Source organism: Chrysochloris asiatica, unplaced genomic scaffold, assembly GCF_000296735.1.
Source record: "Chrysochloris asiatica unplaced genomic scaffold, ChrAsi1.0 scaffold00071, whole genome shotgun sequence".
Lineage (NCBI taxonomy): Eukaryota > Metazoa > Chordata > Mammalia > Afrosoricida > Chrysochloridae > Chrysochloris > Chrysochloris asiatica.
Genome location: NW_006408589.1, coordinates 12,734,985 through 12,753,666, shown reverse-complemented (window position 1 = coordinate 12,753,666; position 18,682 = coordinate 12,734,985). Strand labels below are relative to the sequence as shown.

Genomic DNA, 18,682 nt, shown 5'->3' with positions numbered 1-18,682 from the left:
CTTCCATGAGTGTTGATAGTTGATCCAAGAAGAATGAAGTCCTTGACAACTTCATTCTTTTCTCTGTTGATAAGAATGTTGTTTATCAGTCCAGTGGTGAGGATTTTTGTTTTCTTTACATTGAGATGCAATCCATACCGAAGGCTGTGCTCTTTGATCTTCTTCAGTAAATACTTTAAGTCCTCTTCACTAGCAGCAAGCATAAGGAGTGTTTAATTGTTGGTAGCTGCTGCTGTTGCTAATGCTGTTAATTATATTATTCACTGCTGTGGGGTTGACCAAGTGGAGCTGTTCCATAGGCTTTCTGAGATTGTAAATCTTTTATGGGAACAGACAACCTCATCTTTCTCCCTTGAAGCAGCTAGTGGCTTTGAACTGCTGACCTTGCAGTTGTTGCTGTAGTTAAGTGGTGTGAAGTCATACCAACCCATAGCAACCCTATATAGGGTTTCTGAGGAGCGGCTGGTAGGTTTGAATATCAGACCTTGTGGTTCAAACTGACCTTGCAGTCCAGCGTATTATCCTGCAGCGCCACACCAGGACCTGGCAGTTAGCATCCCAATAATCAACCTACTGCATCAGCAGAGCTATTGTGGTTGTTGATGCTGTCAGTGTTTATTTAAAGACAGCTCTGTGCCTCCAAAGCTAAAGTCTCTGACTAGAATGTCAGCGGCAATGTTAAAACACCAGGCCGGCTCTGCTGCTTTAGCCTGACACAGCCACTCAGGTGCTGGCCCCTTGTGACCTGGTGCTCTCTCTTTGGTCTTTGCAGCTGCCTGCCCTGTTCTGTGCAGTGGGAATGGACAATACTCGAAAGGGACATGCCAGTGCTACAGTGGCTGGAAAGGCGCGGAGTGCGATGTGCCCCTGAATCAGTGCATCGATCCTTCCTGCGGAGGCCATGGCTCCTGCATTGAAGGGAACTGTGTCTGCTCTGCTGGCTACAAAGGCGAGCACTGTGAGGAAGGTAAGTGCCTCAGACCCTGCTGGATTGGCTGGGAGGCAAAACCCAAAACCCAACCCATTCCTGGCCAGTCAATTCCAACTCATATAACTGCCCCGCCCCAATAGGGTTTCCAAGACTGTAAAGTTTTATGGAAGCGGACTGCCACATCTTTCTCCTGCAGAGTGGCTAGTAGGTTAGAAGGGTCCCTGTTAGGGTTAGCAGCCAAGCACTTTAACCACTGTGGAATGTATTGATTTGCAGGGCTGACCTTTGCTGATGAGCCCAGTCCTGGGCTCTGTGTTTTGTATAGGAAGCCTCTACATTTTGCACAGAGAACTTTAAAACCCACGGCTTTGATGGTTTCCTGACTTATAGGACAGAGAAGGCCTGTGGAGATGGTTCTGAAAAGGATCATTGATTTCTTTTGTGGAAACAAACTTTATTTTTTTTTTCTTTGTTGTTTTTCTCTATCATTTGCTCTTTTTTTGTTTTCAGTCTTAATATTTCCTCTCCTCCTTCCTGTCCTTCTCCTTCTTTTCCTCATTTTCCCCCTTCACCTTTCCATATTTTTCTCCCTCTGCTTTATCTAAAGTCCTTTGAATTTGGAAATTGCTAAAACTATCTGAAGAAAATAGAAACAAAAATTCCAACCTCCCCCTAGGTTGTTTTATACTCTTCCTGGGTCACTTAAAACCTTTGAGGGCCTGTGTCAATATTTTATCAAAAATTAGCCTCAACAGAGAGCAGAGTCAAGCTGGAAAGACTATGTATCCATGTCATTTAGCGACATCGTGCAAAGCAACTCTTCCTGATTGCCTACAATAACACCGAATCTGATCAAAGAGATTAAGGTGCAGCAAGAGGGCTAGGGGGAGTCAGGAGTTCACTACAGAGGATCACAATGGTCCCACCCACAACCGATCAGCATTTTGCTGTCTTGTGCATGGGGCCAACTAGGCAGCAGCAAACAACAGCAATTCTCACACATGTAAGTGACCCCAGCAATGTGGGTCAAAGTTAGGGGATAAAATAAATTTAATCCATTGAGACTAAATGCAGGCAGAGGTCAGACGTGGCATTTTGACTCCTAGCAACCTTTTGTGTGCAGAGTAGAAGTGCTCCATGGGGTTTTCAAGGCTGTAAACTTTCAGAAGCAGATCTTCAGGCTTGACTTCTGGGGTCCTTCTAAATGGGATTAGTAGTTGAGTTCTTAACCACTTGTACCATGCAATCTGGAACTAATGATTGAGCCTAGTGATTACAGCTATGAAAGGGCTTCAGAAAGTTTGTGGACAAATGAAATGAAAAGATAATGGAATTTTTCCACGAATTCTTGCAAACTCCCATAGATGAGCTAATTTGTAATAGGCAAAGAAGTTCACTCTTCTTATCTCATTGACTCTATGTGGCCATCCAGCCCAGTTGGCAGAGTGGTTAATTATCTCTTGCTGAAGAGAAAAATGAAAGCTGAAAGAGTTAAATCAGTTAAAAATCAAACTGACCATGATGAGGATTTTGCTAGGCAAAAAAAAATGGACCCTCCAAGTTGTCTATGTCCTCATCTCTGGAGCCACTGAATATATTACATGGGAAAAGGGCCTTTGCAGGTGTAACTAAGGTTGAACCAAAAACAAAACAAAAAACAGACCCTGTACTGTTAAGCTGATTCCAACTCACAGTGACCCTATAGGACACAGTAGAATTGGCCCCATAGGGTTTCTGAAGAACAGAGAGAGTGAGGGGGTAGCATAGTAAAGGAATTCAGGAGATAGAAAGGAAGAACAGTTCTCTAGATGTGTTCCCAAACCATCTATAATAGTCCTGTTGTTGTTGTTGTTAAGTGCCGTCAAGTCGGTTCCGACCCATAGTGACCCTGTACAGGGTTTCCGAGGGTGTAAATCTTTACGGGAGTAGAAAGCCTCATCTTTCTCCCGCGGAGCGGCTGGTAGTTTCGAACCGCTGACCTTAAGGTTCACAGCCCGATTCGTAACCACTACGCTATAATAGTCCTAGTTACTCTGATTAGTTCCTTCAGAAAAGTAATTTGATACCAGGGTGTTGGGACCAAGTTGCAGTACCCACAGGGCAAGGGGAACTCAGCCAAACTTCTGTCATTCTTCTACTTTATATTTTCCATTACAGAAGATGGTCTCTAGTTGTACATTATTTCTTTTCAACATACAAAGAATCAACCATAGTTGATAGGAAATTAAGAACCTAGACATCGTCAACCCATTGTTGTTTTTGTCATTAGATGCCATTGAGTCAGTTCCGACTCACAGTGACCTTAAGTACAACAGAGCAGGTGACTGCCCAGTCCTGCACAAGGAAGCTCACAATTGGCGTTACACTTGAGCCCATGGCTGTTGCCACTCTGCCGATCCATCTCATTGGAGTCTTCCTTTTTTTTTCGCTGAACCTCCACTTTACCAAGAGTAATCTTCTTCTCTAGGAACTGGCCCCTCCTGATAATATCACAAAAGTATGTGAGACAAGTGTCTCCATCACAGCTTCTAAAGAGCATTTTGGTTGTACTTCTTCCAACACAGATTTATTTGTTTTTCTGGCAGTCCATGGTACTTTTTATATTCTTAAATAACACTATAACTCAAGTTTCTTTTACAGCCTTCCTTATTCATTGTCCAACTTTCACCTGCCTGTGCTAACTGAGAGGTTGAAGGTTCAAGTCCACCTAGAGGCATATTACAAATTTACTGTATCATATCTCTAGGATATGATACAAAAGAACCAATAGCTCTGTTTTGGAAGAAGTGCAGCCAGAGTGCTCCTTGGAGGCCAGGATGGCTAAGCTTCATCTCTCATACTTTGGATATATTGTCAGGAGGGAACAGTCGCTGGAGAAGGATGTCATGCTGGGTAAGATGGAGGGTCAGAGAAAAAGAGGAAGACCCCTAACGAGATGGATCAGCCAGGTGGCATCATTGATGGTGTCAAGTGTGGCAGCGGTAGTGAGGTTGGCCCAGGATCGAACATTGTTTCGTTCTGCTGTGCATGAGGTCGCTATGAGTCGGTTCTGACTCAATGGCACCTGACAATAACAACAACATCTCTAGGTACAATAAAAAGAAAGTCCTAGTAATCTACTTCTAAAAATGTCAGTCATTGAAAACCTTATGGAGCACAGGTCTACTCTGACACACATAGAGTCTCCATGAGTCAGAATCAACTTGATCGCAACTGGTTATAGCTTTTAGAACGATGACTACAGAGTCAGCTTCCACAACATTATTCTACTAAGGTTTTTCAGGAGATCAGTGGTAATACCCTTAATGTGGTCCAGGAGTCTGACCCCCCAGATCTTCACTTGCTCAATTCTAGATATATGTTCCTCCATTATAAAAGGTAGCATCCCTGTGTCTGCATCATAAAACCAAATTGGGAGTTTGGAGGGAGGAAATCTTGATTTAATAACCCTGCTTCAAAGGCTAAAGTTCTTAAAGATAAATGGATTGCAGGAGGCAAAGCTGCTTTCACTGAAAACATGGGAGAGGCCAATATGACAAGAAAGGTTAGAATGACCTTTTGCATACATCATTGGGTGAGAGGAAGGTGCTAAAGTAATGACATCACCACTCTTAGAAATTTTCCCTCCATTAAAGATTGTGCACATCAGGATGAGTGGAATTCAAGTGACTTCCCAACTCTTTTACCATCCCCACCAGTCTGATTTAAATTTTCAGAGTGAATTAACCATCCAACAAAACAAGTACACCACGTGGAAACATTATGAAGGATGAAATCTCTATTGATTGCTGCTACCCAAAAAGAATGAACAGAGGTGATTCATATGCTGTTTTCAAAATAGGAAATGGAATCAGAAAGCCTGGATCAGCAGTTTTTTCTTCCATTTAGCGTTTTTATTTCTGATATTCATCATAGTCATAATGTTCAAACAATCTACCTAAAATGACCGTGGCAACTGAATCAATAGTTGCCATCCTATGTTTTTTGATGCATAAACATTGCTGTACTATTAACAAATTTGCACAAGAAAATGAAGGTTTCATTCAGTGATGTCTTGGGGAGTGGAAAAGTGATGAGAGAGAAATTGACATAGTAGTTTATGTCAGCCATGTTTTCATGTCAGTTTCATGGTTGAGTCATTTTTCAATGACATTTAACTTCATAAATGTAATTCATGGTTCTACAGGGGTTTATAGTACATATTGTTTGTAAAACTCCTTGACCTCCTTTTTTATCCTTAGGGATAGAAATTGCATTCACAACCCTTTTTTGTCAAACCTATAGAGGGCCCAAGACTAAATGAGTTCTAATGATTTCAGCTGCCAAGGGGCTGGTGTTTTAAGGCACATGGTACTTTAGCAAGTAAAGGCCACTGTCCCCCTTTTAAGTATAACACCATTTCTATTTATAAAACTGGGTAAAATGCAGTAGTCTCTCCTGCCTGCTGAAGACTCTAAGGAGGGGGCCACCAGACCATCTTAAGAAATTGGAACCAGATTTAAAATTCATAGTGAAACTTCCCCTCTTAAAGCGTGAATATAGCTATTCCATCAGCTGCTGTAATTGCATGGTACTGAGGACATATTTACTGGTACCTCTGACCAGAGAAGGGGTAGCTCATATTTCTAGATACAGTAAATGGTCCTTTTGATGATATTCTAGTGCTAGGCTAATAAATCTCAGTGGATTTCCCTCCTTCTTTCATACTATAATTCAGAATAGCAAAAAGAGAGCTAATTTATCTGGAAGAAAAATGCTGTTTTCCTTTTTTCTTTCTTTTGATATATTACTTTTTATTACATCGTCTTTTTAGGGAAAAAGCAATGAGACTTTCTGAAAGTTCCTTACCACTGGCATCTCGCCAAACACGTTAAATGGCTAATTATAGATTGAGAGCATTTTTCAAGGCACGTACACACAAGATATTTTTGTGTACATTTCGATTTTGCTATATCCGAAATGAGGACGGGGGGTGAAATCTAGAATTTCAGGATTTTCTTTTCTTAGAAGAATATGAACACGGTTGGTCCCGAATGAATGTGTTCATATTTTGCAGATCTGAAATTGCATAGCATTTTTTTCCAAAAGTAAATGAGCTATTAACACCATTCCCCTTTCTTGTCAGTCCTTTACATGGAAGTGTATTCTACAAATGACAGAATACACAGTCTCAGTCTGTCTTTAATTTTTAGACCAATTGTGTATTGAACACCTACTATATTCCCTTCACTGTGAGGCATCAGACACCAAAAGACTTGCAGTCTCTTTGTAAATACCTTCTATGTGTTTGAACCTTTCAGTTTAAATTCACATCCAGATGTGGTTTACCACCCTGAATGGAACAAATTTGGAGGTATCAGAAAGAATTTATATCATCAGGGTTGCATTCTTCATAAACATCCCAAGTAATAATAAATGACCTAAAATTTTCAACTTTCTAAGAATCTTTTCCTGATTTTAAAAAAAACACCATTGGCCACTTCTACTTTCCCCAGAGAGTCCTGGTGTGGCACTGTAGAATAAGCCCTAAACCACAAGGTTGGTTTGAACTGCAAGGTCAATGGTTCAAATCCACCAATGGCTCCTTGGAAACCCTATACAGGGTAGCTATGTGTCTGAACCAACTTGATGGCACTAAACAACAGCAACAACTTTCTCATGGCTCAAACAGTTTGGAATTGATCTCTATAAATAATATATTTCTGAGAATAACCCAATGAGATCCTGAGGAATATCCCCTAACATGGAAAATTCTTATATTTGCCTCAAGGGGAGGGTGTTCTTTGGAAGCCTCTTGAAATCCTATCATTCCTAGTTAATCAAACTCCTCCTATCTGATGTCTCCCAGGACTAGCTGTGTCCTGAATAATCTAAATAATGTCGTATTTCATCACAACCAAGATACCACCCATTTTTAAACACATCATTACTTGTGTACCGTAAAAAAGAGAAATTATACTTATCATGAGAAGTGTGATTAGAGATATGACAAAAAAAAACTGGGTGTCCAAGAGTCGTCACTTCCGTGTTATGGCGAATGATGTAAAGATAAAAACATGCACATGTTACAGTCTTGGCATTTAGCTGAGGGGAAACAACGAAATCTTCTCTAAGAATTTGAAGCACAAGATGGCACGTATAAATATAAGGAATTGAATTATTCTATCAGTATCGTTCAAAAACACTCCAGGATAGAATTTTAAGTGGTCTCAGACCTGCTGTGTCTACCAAATGATGGAGGAAGTGAATGTTTTAATCCAGGCCATCAATCCTCATTTCAGAACTGTTAAAATAGGAAAAACGTTTCTTAGCTTATCAAATGTGGTGATGAGATATCTACAAGCCTTTGTGGCTATCCACATGTTATATCCACCTCCTCTCTATGGGAGCACCATTCAAACTCCATGTTTTGCGAACCAACAGCACTTAATAACAATAACTTCTCCAAGTACCACAGCATAACTTCCTAGGACTACCTAAAGCAGTCGGTCTTCCTCCAAACATTGGACCAGATGGATATCCAAGGTCTAGGACCCTGTTTTCTTACACAAAAAATTCCTTTCTTCAAAAATTGACCTGTTACATCCAAAAAAATCAGAGGGAATGGAAGCAAATGCTGTTGAATGATGATGCATGGAGGGGATTCTAATCATTGCAATGAAACGAAATACGGTAGGATGAGTGTAAAGCTAATGTTCTCCCATGTAAACCATCACTCAATTCACAATAAAATCTTTAAAAAAAAAAAGTTTTTAAATAAAAATAAAACAGACACAGATGAGGAAAAAAAAAAAATTACCTGTTACATCTCACTCTGCTTACATTGAATGGATTCTAGAGCTGTAATCTTCAAGTTGTTGAGTCACTGGGTGGTGCAAATAGTTAAAATGCTCAGTTGCTAACCAACAGGTTGAAAATTCAAGTCCACCCAGAGGCACCTCACAAGAAAGCCCTAGTCATCTACTTCTGAGAAGGCAGGCATTGAAAACTTTATGGAACACAGTTCTACTCTAACATACATGGGGTCTTTATGAGTTGGAATCAACCCTAACGCAACTGGTTTTCATCTTCAAGTTACCCACTGGATGTATATCCACTTTGATTGTTAAGATGGTCAAACAAACCATGTCACAGACGGGAATGAGACCCTTAACCCATCCAATTGACTGTCTGGTGGAAGGTCGTGTCTATGACCAACAAGACTAGCCCATCCAAGTCCATTCCTGATTGCCTGCAGGATTGCTTTCACATCTAACTTTACTTCTTCTATCCTGCGCACTTACTAACTCTTTCAGTAGGTGTGTTCTCAGAAAATGAAAACTAATTTTAGATTTAACCTTAAGTGAAACTTAATTAGGAAAGTGACTCATTTGTGAGTTCCTTTATAATCTTTTCTTCCTAAAATCAAGTATTAGTGAAGTTAGAATGAACCTCTACTTTTTTCTCTTACTGGGGAGGTATTAGAGTTTGGTGATCTAAGTAAAGACATCATAGATATTCATGCTCCAGTTTTGGAAGTTCAGCTATGATTTAATTGAGATACTAATATTTGTAAAATGCTGTTTTTAGGTGCTATCCAATCAATATTGTCTCATAGCAACCCCATGTGACTGAGGAGTATTCCACCATGGGGTTTTCTCGATAGTAATCTTTGCAAAAAGAAACCCTGGGGTTAGTGGCACTCAGCTATTAACACAAAAGATCAATGGTTTGAACTCACCAGCTGCTTCACAGGAGAAAGAGGAGGCAGTCTGCTTCCATAAAGATTTATAGGAAACCCTATAGGACAGTTCTGTTCTGCACTATGTCACTATGGGGCAAAGTCAACTCAGTAATGGTGGATTTTTTTTGTTGTTGTTGTTTAATCTTTATAAGAGCAGATTGCCTACTCTTTTCCCTACTATATTCTAAAGGTTGAATGACACACCGCTGTATTTGACACTTCCAAATTCTGCTTGGAAATTACTTCTTCTTGCCTTCTTTTCAAGTTTTAGATTTCATGTTTTGACAAATAAGCCTTTTTGCTCTTCATGGGTGTTCTTCAAGGGACCGTATATGTATGTGCCACCTGGGATGTTCCATTCACTTTCAAGTGGTTAGGAACTGACAATTCACTGTCTATCCAGTAGTAAGCCTGTGTCTTGTGGTCCAGGCCCCATGAGTGATCAATACTGTTTTTTCTTTGTGTCTTCCAGTTGACTGCTTGGATCCTACCTGCTCCAGCCATGGGGTCTGTGTGAATGGAGAATGCCTCTGCAGTCCCGGCTGGGGTGGTCTCAACTGTGAGCTGGCCAGGGTCCAGTGCCCAGATCAGTGTAGTGGGCATGGTACTTACCTCCCCGACACGGGCCTCTGCAGCTGTGATCCCAACTGGATGGGTCCCGACTGCTCCGTTGGTAAGCCAAGAGGTTTTCTCCTTGCTTTTCCCAGCACTCATACGTTGTATTCCTTCCATGAGCACAGATGGATGGGAATCTACTGTTCACTCTTAGCTTGGAATAAGGAGACTTTTCTCTGTTGCATAGTGCTTTTCTTACTGATGTCTCAGACATGGAATCTATGATCTTTGAGGAAAACAAACAAACAAAACACACACCAAAAAAGAATATAGGTTCTTGTGCCTCATTGGCTCCATCACAACAAATGGATGAGAAGCTGGGAGTTATGCTTCTATTTGCATTATGGGTGTTCTATGTACAGTCCCTAAAGGTACTGGAAAACAAAACAGAACAATTCAGTCCCAGACAAATGGGGAAGAATGTCCTATAAAACAAAAAAGATGCTCCTCAGGGTGCTTTGTGAACGTGCTATAAAGCCCCGCAATACTCTAGTGACAGGAAAATAATGAAGTTGTGCTGTATACTTTATTTTCCTCAAATTAAGAGTGTGTTTCTTACCTCCCGGATGACCTTAAAATGGAACAGTTCGACAGTTCAAGTCAGCCCCAACCTCCCAAGCCCAGTTCCATTCACACTGACAAGTGCTGATCCGGGCACGCGATCATCATTCCGCCCCCTTCCTCTGGGTAGCAAGACAGCTGTCAGATTGCCATGGCAATCAGGAAGGGAGTGTGTGAAGCTTTGCCTACAATGGGAAAGAAATGAATATTTCATTCCAAAAAAAGAGGCAGTTCAAATGGGCTATTCTGTGATGTCTTCTCAGCCCACGTGACTCCGGCTTCAACTCAGAGCTGGTAGTCCAGACAAAGCTCTGAAGATGGGAGGGGGTGGAGTGGGGGGGTCCTAAATCGAAGTCCCAATTATGCTGCAGACGTGCTGTGTGACTTTGCGTGAGTCACCGACCATCCTGGTCTGGTCCCCTAGCCCCGGCATGGCGAGCCATGCCTTCCCCAGTAGACTGTTGTAAGCATGAGTGTCTGGCACGTGCTTGTCCTCGAGTGAGAGGTCTGGAACACCAGAGAGTGATTATCTGTCTGTCTGTCTCCTCCCCAAACCACAAAAGACTTTGAGCTCCTTTGAGAAAGAACCTGTGTAAAATGCAGCTCAGTGATGGCAGCCATCATTGGTACCAAGGTGCCAGTCAGGGAGTGGGTGGGTCTGTGGTCATCATGGGGATAGAGTTGTGGGGTCTGAAGGTGATCTGCCTGGCCTTCGGTCAGCTCAGTCTCTCAAGGGGCCAAAAACTCCCATCCAGCCAGGCATTAGGACTCATAAGGCATCTTTTAGCAGGTGTTCCTCCCAGCCAGCTCTGCCAAACTAGGTGGCCACCATCTGACCTCCCCCTGGGTTGGTCTCAAACTCTAGAACAGTGGTTGTCATACTCTCATGAGGATCCAAAACTCCTGGTGAACTTGTTAAAATAAATTGCTGAGCCTGAGTACCAGGATTTCAAACATAGGTCTAAAAGGGGCACAAAAGCTAGCATTTCTAATAAGTTCCCAGGTGATGTTGGTCGTCCTGGTCCTGGGGCCATATTTGGAAAGCCACTGCTCTAGAAAAAAGTATTCATAACAATGATGATGATGATGAATTCATACCTCGCCAGCGGAGAAAGAAGCCTCCAAAGAGGACATCGCTACCAGACCATGGGGCCTGCTTCGTGGGCCCAGGCCCTGAGTGTGGTCTGGGCTCCTGCCGAGAGTTTCCCCAGCTGTGGTTTTGAGCTGTAATCATTGTTTTTCTTCCAGAAGTGTGCTCAGTAGACTGTGGCACTCACGGCGTCTGCATCGGGGGAGCCTGCCGCTGTGAAGAGGGCTGGACAGGCGCAGCTTGTGACCAGCGCGTGTGCCACCCCCGCTGCATTGAGCACGGGACCTGTAAAGATGGGAAATGTGAATGCCGAGAGGGCTGGAATGGTGAACACTGCACCATTGGTAGGCAAACGGCAGGCACCGAAACAGGCACATATTGCTTTCTTTTCATAAATCGTAGATCGATAGTGATGGTCGTGCATTGCCACCGGCTGTTCCTTCAGGGACACAGTGCTCTCCAACATTCCTGCTGCCTCTCCAAATCTCACAGGGGGTAGGGAGGGCAAAAGTCAGATCCCTGGTTATTTCCAAAAGATTTTCCCTTCTTTCCAGAATTCCAAGTTGGGAGCAAAAGGACCTGATCAGATTTTTTAAATTTATTTATTTTAATCTGAACAACTGATCTTGGGGAGGGAGAAATGCACACCCATGGGAAATGGTCAGGACCTGTAGGTAACAAGCATCCCAGATCATTATGGTCTACAAATCTCCCCTTTTCACACACACCCCCAGCTGGTGACCACGTTAGTGCGTTCATGTCAGACCAGGACTCCCAAGTTCCCATGGCTCTCCATGTCCCACTGCAATGGGTTTGGGCATCTTCTTGCTGTCCTCTTGTTGTCCCTAGGCTTCCCCCTCAGTTTCCTACCCTGACTCCTCATCAATACCATCACCACCTTTTCTCCTTGGTGCCATCTCATACTATCTCAGCCACCTCTCTCTGTCAACTTCTTGACAAAGAATGTTGCTTAAAGACCATGGTCTTTATCGTGAAATAATCGTTTTGAATTTGCTTTTTGTTCTTTTGCCATCCATCGTTACTATGCTTTGGGATAGAACAATACTGTCTTTCATTGAATGCACCAAATTACTCCTGAAATTCAGGAAGTGGATGCCCATGCTCTTTCAGTTTCCACATCTCCCAGACAGTTTGAATTTGTAAAGGTTTTCAACTTGTGTACCATCTTATCTCCAGTTTTTGTTGTTGTTTAAGTAGCGCCAGAGTAAGATTCATTCATTCTGTGCCAGACTGGATAATCCAGTAATGTGCATGGAAACTCCCAGCAAAGTTTCAAACCAAACTACTGATCTGTTTCGCTGAAGTTGCCTTTGATTCCAGCCATCAAGTGAAGATCTCTTCCCTCTGCCCTAAATTAGCCACTTGGAGGCAAAGATGCGACCCAGAGCTTGCTCTGGACTGGGCAAGAGAGGCAGGTCCAGAATATAAAACAGAGGGCCAGGAGCTTGCCTAATTGGTCAGACTCCGTTTCCCATGCTGTCCATTTTGATGCCTAAGCAGAGATAAAGTAGACTCTGCATTAAATTCTCGCGTTCCATCTGATTGGCTATCTGAGGCGCAGCATGCAAATTAGGAGCACTAGCATGGCACTGGGACCCTGCTGGGACAGTCAGTGGCAGTGAATTGTTTTTGCAATCTCTCAATGACACTCCAGATCTTTGCTCTCTACCCCTGCCCCTGCAGCCACTTTCATCTTCAGTTCCCTGCAGAGTCTGAGGGGTAATTCAGGAGACTTTTCACTGGAGGGATGTGCACAGCCTAATACCAAGGGAGTTTAGAGTTCTTAAAATACTTTCAACCCTTGGTGTATATTTGTATGCCCAGTGTGATTTAAATAGAGATTCCACACTCCTGTTTGTTGTTGTTGTTGCTGTTGTTAAGTGCCATGGAGTCGGTTCCTACCCATATAGGGCTTCCGAGGAGCAGCCGGTGAGCTTGAACCACCGACCTTGCAGTTCAAAGGATTTTGCAGTCTGGAGCATTAACGCACAGCGCCACACTAGGACTCCGCCTCCCAAAAAAAAACTCTCTGGCCAATCAGCATCCTTTAGACAGATCCTCCTACTGTCTTTCAGTTCGCACAGTCCAGCCTCACCTCCCTTTTGCTCTCTCCTTGCCTCACCTACCTTGAAACCTGCTAGCTCTTTCCTACCTACAACCTGTCTTTACACTGGAGATAGACAGCTCCCAAGAGGGCAGCCCAGATGACTTAGAGCAGGGGTTGGCAAACTATTGCCTCCGAGTTAAATCGGACCTGCAGCTGTTTTTGTTCAAGCCATGAACTAAGAATAATTTTCACGTTTTTATGGTTTGAAGAAAAAAAAGAAGAAGAAGAAAGAAACCTGGTAATGTGGTGACGTGTGAATTATATGAAATTCCGTTTCTGTTATAAACAAAGTGTGGCTCAAGCCCGGCCACACCCTTTCATTGACATACTGTCTGCATACTTGCTGCATTACAGCGCTGAGTAGCCGCCACAGAGATTGCTTGGCCCACAAAGTCACCTATTACCTGGTCTTTTCCATGAGGCGTTTACTGACCCTGGAATTAGAGAGCTGCACAAGAGAGGGGGCAAAGAGAGACATTAGGAACAGGATACCGATGGCAGCTTGAAGGGTCTCGTGGAGAAAGAAGAAGGGTTAGATATTACAGAGTTGCTCTTGTTAAGTGCCATTGAGTCAATTCCGACCCATAGCGACCCTGTATAGGGTTTGTGAGGAGTAGCTGGTGAGTTTGAACCACTGATGTTGCAGTTCAAACCAACTTTGCAGTCCAGCTCATTAACCCACAGCACCACACCAGGACTCCTTACAGAGTTGAAGGGGTCGGGGGGAAACAAGAGTTGAGTCAGAATAATTTTATTCTGAAAATAAAAAATTTTCCAGGTCCGGTCCTTTGAACACAAAACAGAAAGACCAAAAATCCTAATCTCAGTCGAGAAAAGTGAGGGTATGGCTAGCAAGAGAACAGAGAAGATGTTTAGCTCCAGCCCCAGCCGCTCCTATACAGGGTCGAGATAAGTCAAAACTGACTCTATGGCACTTAACAACAAACAACAACAATCCCTTTGAGTGAGATGAATTGAAAAAAGTGTTTTGGTTCAAATTTCCCATTTCTCTGAGCTGACACATGTGTTCTTGAGAGAGATAGAGAAGGTGCAAATGTATATGCCAAGTAAAGCTCCCCAAATAAAGAGGGTGATGGCCCAGGAAGATCTCTTATTCAGCACTCTGGTCTCCTTTGTGAGGCTGTGCAATGTAAGTGATAAAGATCTTTGTCACCAAAGCCTTTCCTGGTGAGAAATTAAGACTCTGTGGTTTTATTAGTAGGATATGTGCCAGTTCCTTGTAGCTATTCTCACTAAGGCATTTCTCAAAAAATAATAATAGTAATCATAATAAGCCAAGGATATATTGACTTGGTAAGATTTGCTATTCAAAAACTAGAGAAATGTTCATACATGCATAAATTACTTCTTTTGCATTTCAACCTCTGGCCCCAGAGCTGTGTCGTGGAGTTTTTGTTTCTTCTTTTGAGCAGGCTTTCTTGTCAATTCATTTTAAGTAAATGCCACAGTTTGTAAGCACAGACTCAGTCCTCCTCGGGGATACTAACAGCCAGGAAAGAAAGAGAGGCTCTTCGGGCCTTTCCAAGCACAGCCTCAAATGCTATATTTTGGAAATAGAAAATAAATAAGAATGAAATGGCACCTAGTTAGTAAACAATGCATTGGGAGATTTGGGTGGTTAGTGTTGGGTACCTGAGTTGTCTGCGGCATATTTTCGAAAGGTCATAGCGAGGTCTTATGGTCATTGCAAACAGTCAACCCAACAATTCATATCAGTTCTGTGAATTGCATTTATTTTGGTGAAGAAAGCAAAAAGACAGATAGAAAGAGGGAGAGAGAAAAAGAAACAAGACTGAGGATAAAAGCACAGACTTCTAAAACATGGGCAAAGAGAAGCAGCAGGATCTATCCATGTTTGGTGGAAAGCATTTCTGTCATTTCCAATCAAATTATTCAGATTTTGAAATGTAGTGCTTATGAGTTGCCTTTGATGGACTCCTGGTGTGGTGCTGTAGGATCCTACAGCATTGGACTGCAAACCACAAGGTCGGCAGGTCAAACCCATCGGCTGCTCCTTAGAAGCACTATACAGGGTCACTATGAGTCGAAACTGACTCAAAGGCACTTACCAACCAAATGCTTATTACTCAGAATTCAAGCATGAGTTATGACATCACAGAATTAACTGTTAGAGTGAATTTATCAGACTGGATTCTTCACCAAACGATCCTTACCTTTCCCTAACAAGTTATATACAAGGTAAAAGCAATAGCTACAGAATCACTTAGCTAAGAAATACACTTTGAGTTCACATCAACTACAACGCATGTCTATCTATGGAATATATTAACAGTATGTGGATATGCTGAAGTTGACTTTTGTGAATAAATCAGAATGTGCTTCGTGTGATTAGAAGAGTTTTATTCTTGAAACACAATCCTAAAATAAGTTATTGCTCCACCACCCATTATTAATACTAGGAATTTCACTTCAGAAGGCCATATAAAGACTTTACCACATCAGGGCATGAAGGAACCATATAACTTTTATTGGGTCAAAATCACTAGGAGCTGTAGTAAACTCTGATAAGGATTTCTTGCACTATAAAGCAGTGGAGGCGATTTCAGGATGTTTTGTGAGCAGAAGAGACAGTTGGGCAAAATACAAACAGAAACAGCATTCACATTGTCAGGGAACACGTGGAGAGACGCGAGGTGTTGATGTGCATTGCTGTTACCTGCTCAATTGGAACTGCTCAGAGCCCTTGAGTGGCGCAAACAGTTCATGTTTGACTGCTAACAGAAAAGTTGGAGGTTCAAGTCCACATAGAAGTGCCTGGTGATCTACTTCTCCTAAAAATAAGCCGTTGAAAATCCTGTGGAGCACAGTTCTACTCTGACACACATGGGGTCGCCATGAGTTGGAATCAACTCTGTACATGGCAACTGGTGAGCTGCCCAGACATCTACTTTGAATGATAGGAACTACCATACCCACGGAATAAATATTCCAACGCTGGGTACTTCCCCTACCCTGGGTGGATTGCTTGATATCTAAGCCATGTTTGTGTTGGTTACTCCAACTTGTCTTTTGTCTATGTGGTCCTGACCTCCCAACTGTGTTTCAGAGTCACGAACACCTGATCACTAGGACTGTGTGGAACTGAGTGAGCTGCTCAAGTGCCACAAATCATAACAGTTTTCTGTCCCCTCAATCTCACTGGGCCCTTCTATTTCTCCTCTTTAATTGGTTGGGGAAAGCAATAGATTCTTATGATGTTAATAAGGAAAATGAATCTTTACCCAAGGTAGAACCAGCCGTGCGACAATGTGATGTGCTGATTAAGTGATTGTAATCAGAAGTCGACAGGGTTGCAATGTAAGAGGGAGAGAGCTTAGGGGCTAAAGGGAGCAGGTTGGGAAGAAAGTGATTGTTAAAATTAACCAACTTCAGACTGCATACAGCTGTTCCTGCGTCTCATTTCCAGTTTGTCTCAGTTATGCAAACTTGTAGCTGCTATTGTCCTTAAAGGATGTGAGGATGGTGCAGGACCAGGAGGGGTTGCGGTCTGTTGTACATAGGGTCGCTATGGGTTGGAACTGACTCCATGGCACCTAACAACAACCTTGTCCTTGAACAGTAGAGCTTTCAAGATTCTACAATGAGACCAAGTTGAGATGCATTGAGTCACTGTGGAGTTATTCTTACTACCCCGGTGGAGATAACAGCTTATTCCCTGATACGTTCATTAGAGTGGCAACCTTTGACTGTAAAGGACTTTGGGCAAATTTAGCAGAGTGCAATTGTTGTTACACTGTTGTTGTTGTTGTCGTTGTTGTTTTTCTCTCATAACCTGGGCAAAATGTGAGCCTTCTCATTGCAGATTAGGAATCACCATGCCCACTATTTGTCCATAGTCTGAGTTCATATGCTTTAAATTTTCTTTCCCAAATCCAGAACAGGAACCAGGAGATGGAAGTTGCAGGAACACATTTCCACCTCACCACCAAAAAATTAAAATAAATGAAGGAATGCCTTACAAGTCATGAGGTGCCTATTACTGGAAATGTTGGCTTTCTTATACTCGGTGGTGAAGAGAGGTATCTATTATAAATTGAAAAATAGACAAGATAGACGCAAATCTCTCTTTAACTTTATGTCTCAACCATTCTGTGGTTTCAATGAAAACATTTGTGTGGTGTTTCCCATACAATTTATTTTATAATCTGGCCATATAATTGTTGTTGTTGTTAAGTGCCTTTGAGTCACTTCTGACTCATAGCAACCTTGTGTAGGGTTTCCAAGGCTTTAAATGTTTGCCGAAACCAAGCTGAGCAGATAGTGGGCTCAAATCACGGACCTTGTGGTCCGCAGTCCAGTGTTCCATATAATTAGCTCCCATCAAAAAAAGAAGAGAAGTCTTGGTGTTTTTGTTCTGTGAGGAGGCAGTGACCTTCTCTGTACCATTTTCTTAATGTTTCAGAGCAACTGGTAGATGCCCCACAGTGACAGGACCAGACCTCACAAGTAACTAGCTTCACAAGTTACTGACTTCACAAGAGCAAAGAATTCACAACTGTTCTTGAACTCTTGGGACAGGAACTCATATGTGAACATTTGTGTGAAGAAGATTTTAGCCTTAAAAGAAAGGAAAATATGTTAAGAATTAGAGCTGTTGGGGAAAGGGAGGTGTGGATGTGGTGCCCTAGTATATAGTGAGTGTGCTAGCATATGAACTTTTAAAGAGAATCAAAGTGACTTCCAAGTCTGCAGTTCTAGGATCCCACAGTATAACCTAACGGGAAAGATACAGCAAAGAGAACCCTAGAAACTGGAGATCCCATAGATATTTGTGATGGACATCTTTCTCATTAGTGCTATTTTGTCACTGTAGTATCATGAAGTATAAATTGGCCAAGGAAAAGGGTTATTTGTACTCTACTCTTGGTTCTGCCTGGAAAATTCTGTGTAAACCTTTGGGCAACTTGCCCAACCTTCCTTGAACAATCATAGATCACATCATTGCTGGCCAGACTCAAGTATGCATACCTGAAATGATTTTATTGGTGTACAAAGATATTTTCTTGAATAGCGATGTGGGGTCTTTAAATATAAATATTAGGGGGAAAAACATAACTAGCACATCAAACTCATGATTCTGTAGGTATTATTGCAGAGGGATATGGCTAAAGTACGTAGTGATGTTAGACCTGAGTAAATTTAAAGAAAAATATTAAGTAAATAATAGCACAGACATTGCAAATATCACAAATGTGATTGAATTTAGAGCATGCTTGGATGAGATGGTCTCTACAGACTTGTCCATCTCCAGGAATTTATTACTTTTGATGCAAAATTGTATAAATGGGCCTCTCTACTCAGTCAAGCCTGTCTCTTTCTTGAAGTGGAGGTCAGTATAGGCTCCCATCAGATTCACTAAAGACTTTGCAATGAAGGGATAAATACAGCAGACATTGGCCTGGCTTAAGCATTATCAAATAGTTGGAGGTAGTGAGTCTAGCATTTTTGTTAGTTGTTGATTTGTTTGCTTGCTTGTTTTTTGCTCACTGCAGCTACACTTTGTATCTGGTTTCCTTAGGAAAACCTTTGAGCAATGAAAAAGTTTTTTGTAGAGTGAGTAACCAGGCCCTGCTTTATCCATTTATATTTGTA

The 18,682-nt window shown here is 42.1% G+C and overlaps 1 protein-coding gene across 4 annotated transcripts in view; it reads left to right on the top strand.

Annotated features, from left to right (window-relative positions):
• Positions 1-18,682, top strand: part of TENM2 (teneurin transmembrane protein 2) — a 1,406,199-nt gene that overhangs the window by 1,195,318 nt on the left and 192,199 nt on the right. For 3 of the 4 annotated variants that reach the window (XM_006864840.1, XM_006864842.1, XM_006864841.1), the window contains 3 exons: positions 773-967; positions 9,127-9,327; positions 11,079-11,264. In XM_006864840.1, the coding sequence (XP_006864902.1) occupies positions 773-967; positions 9,127-9,327; positions 11,079-11,264 (582 nt within the window). Of the gene's footprint in view, positions 1-772; positions 968-9,126; positions 9,328-11,078; positions 11,292-18,682 lie in introns of all 4 variants that reach the window. The other variant, XM_006864839.1, reaches the window with a different exon arrangement.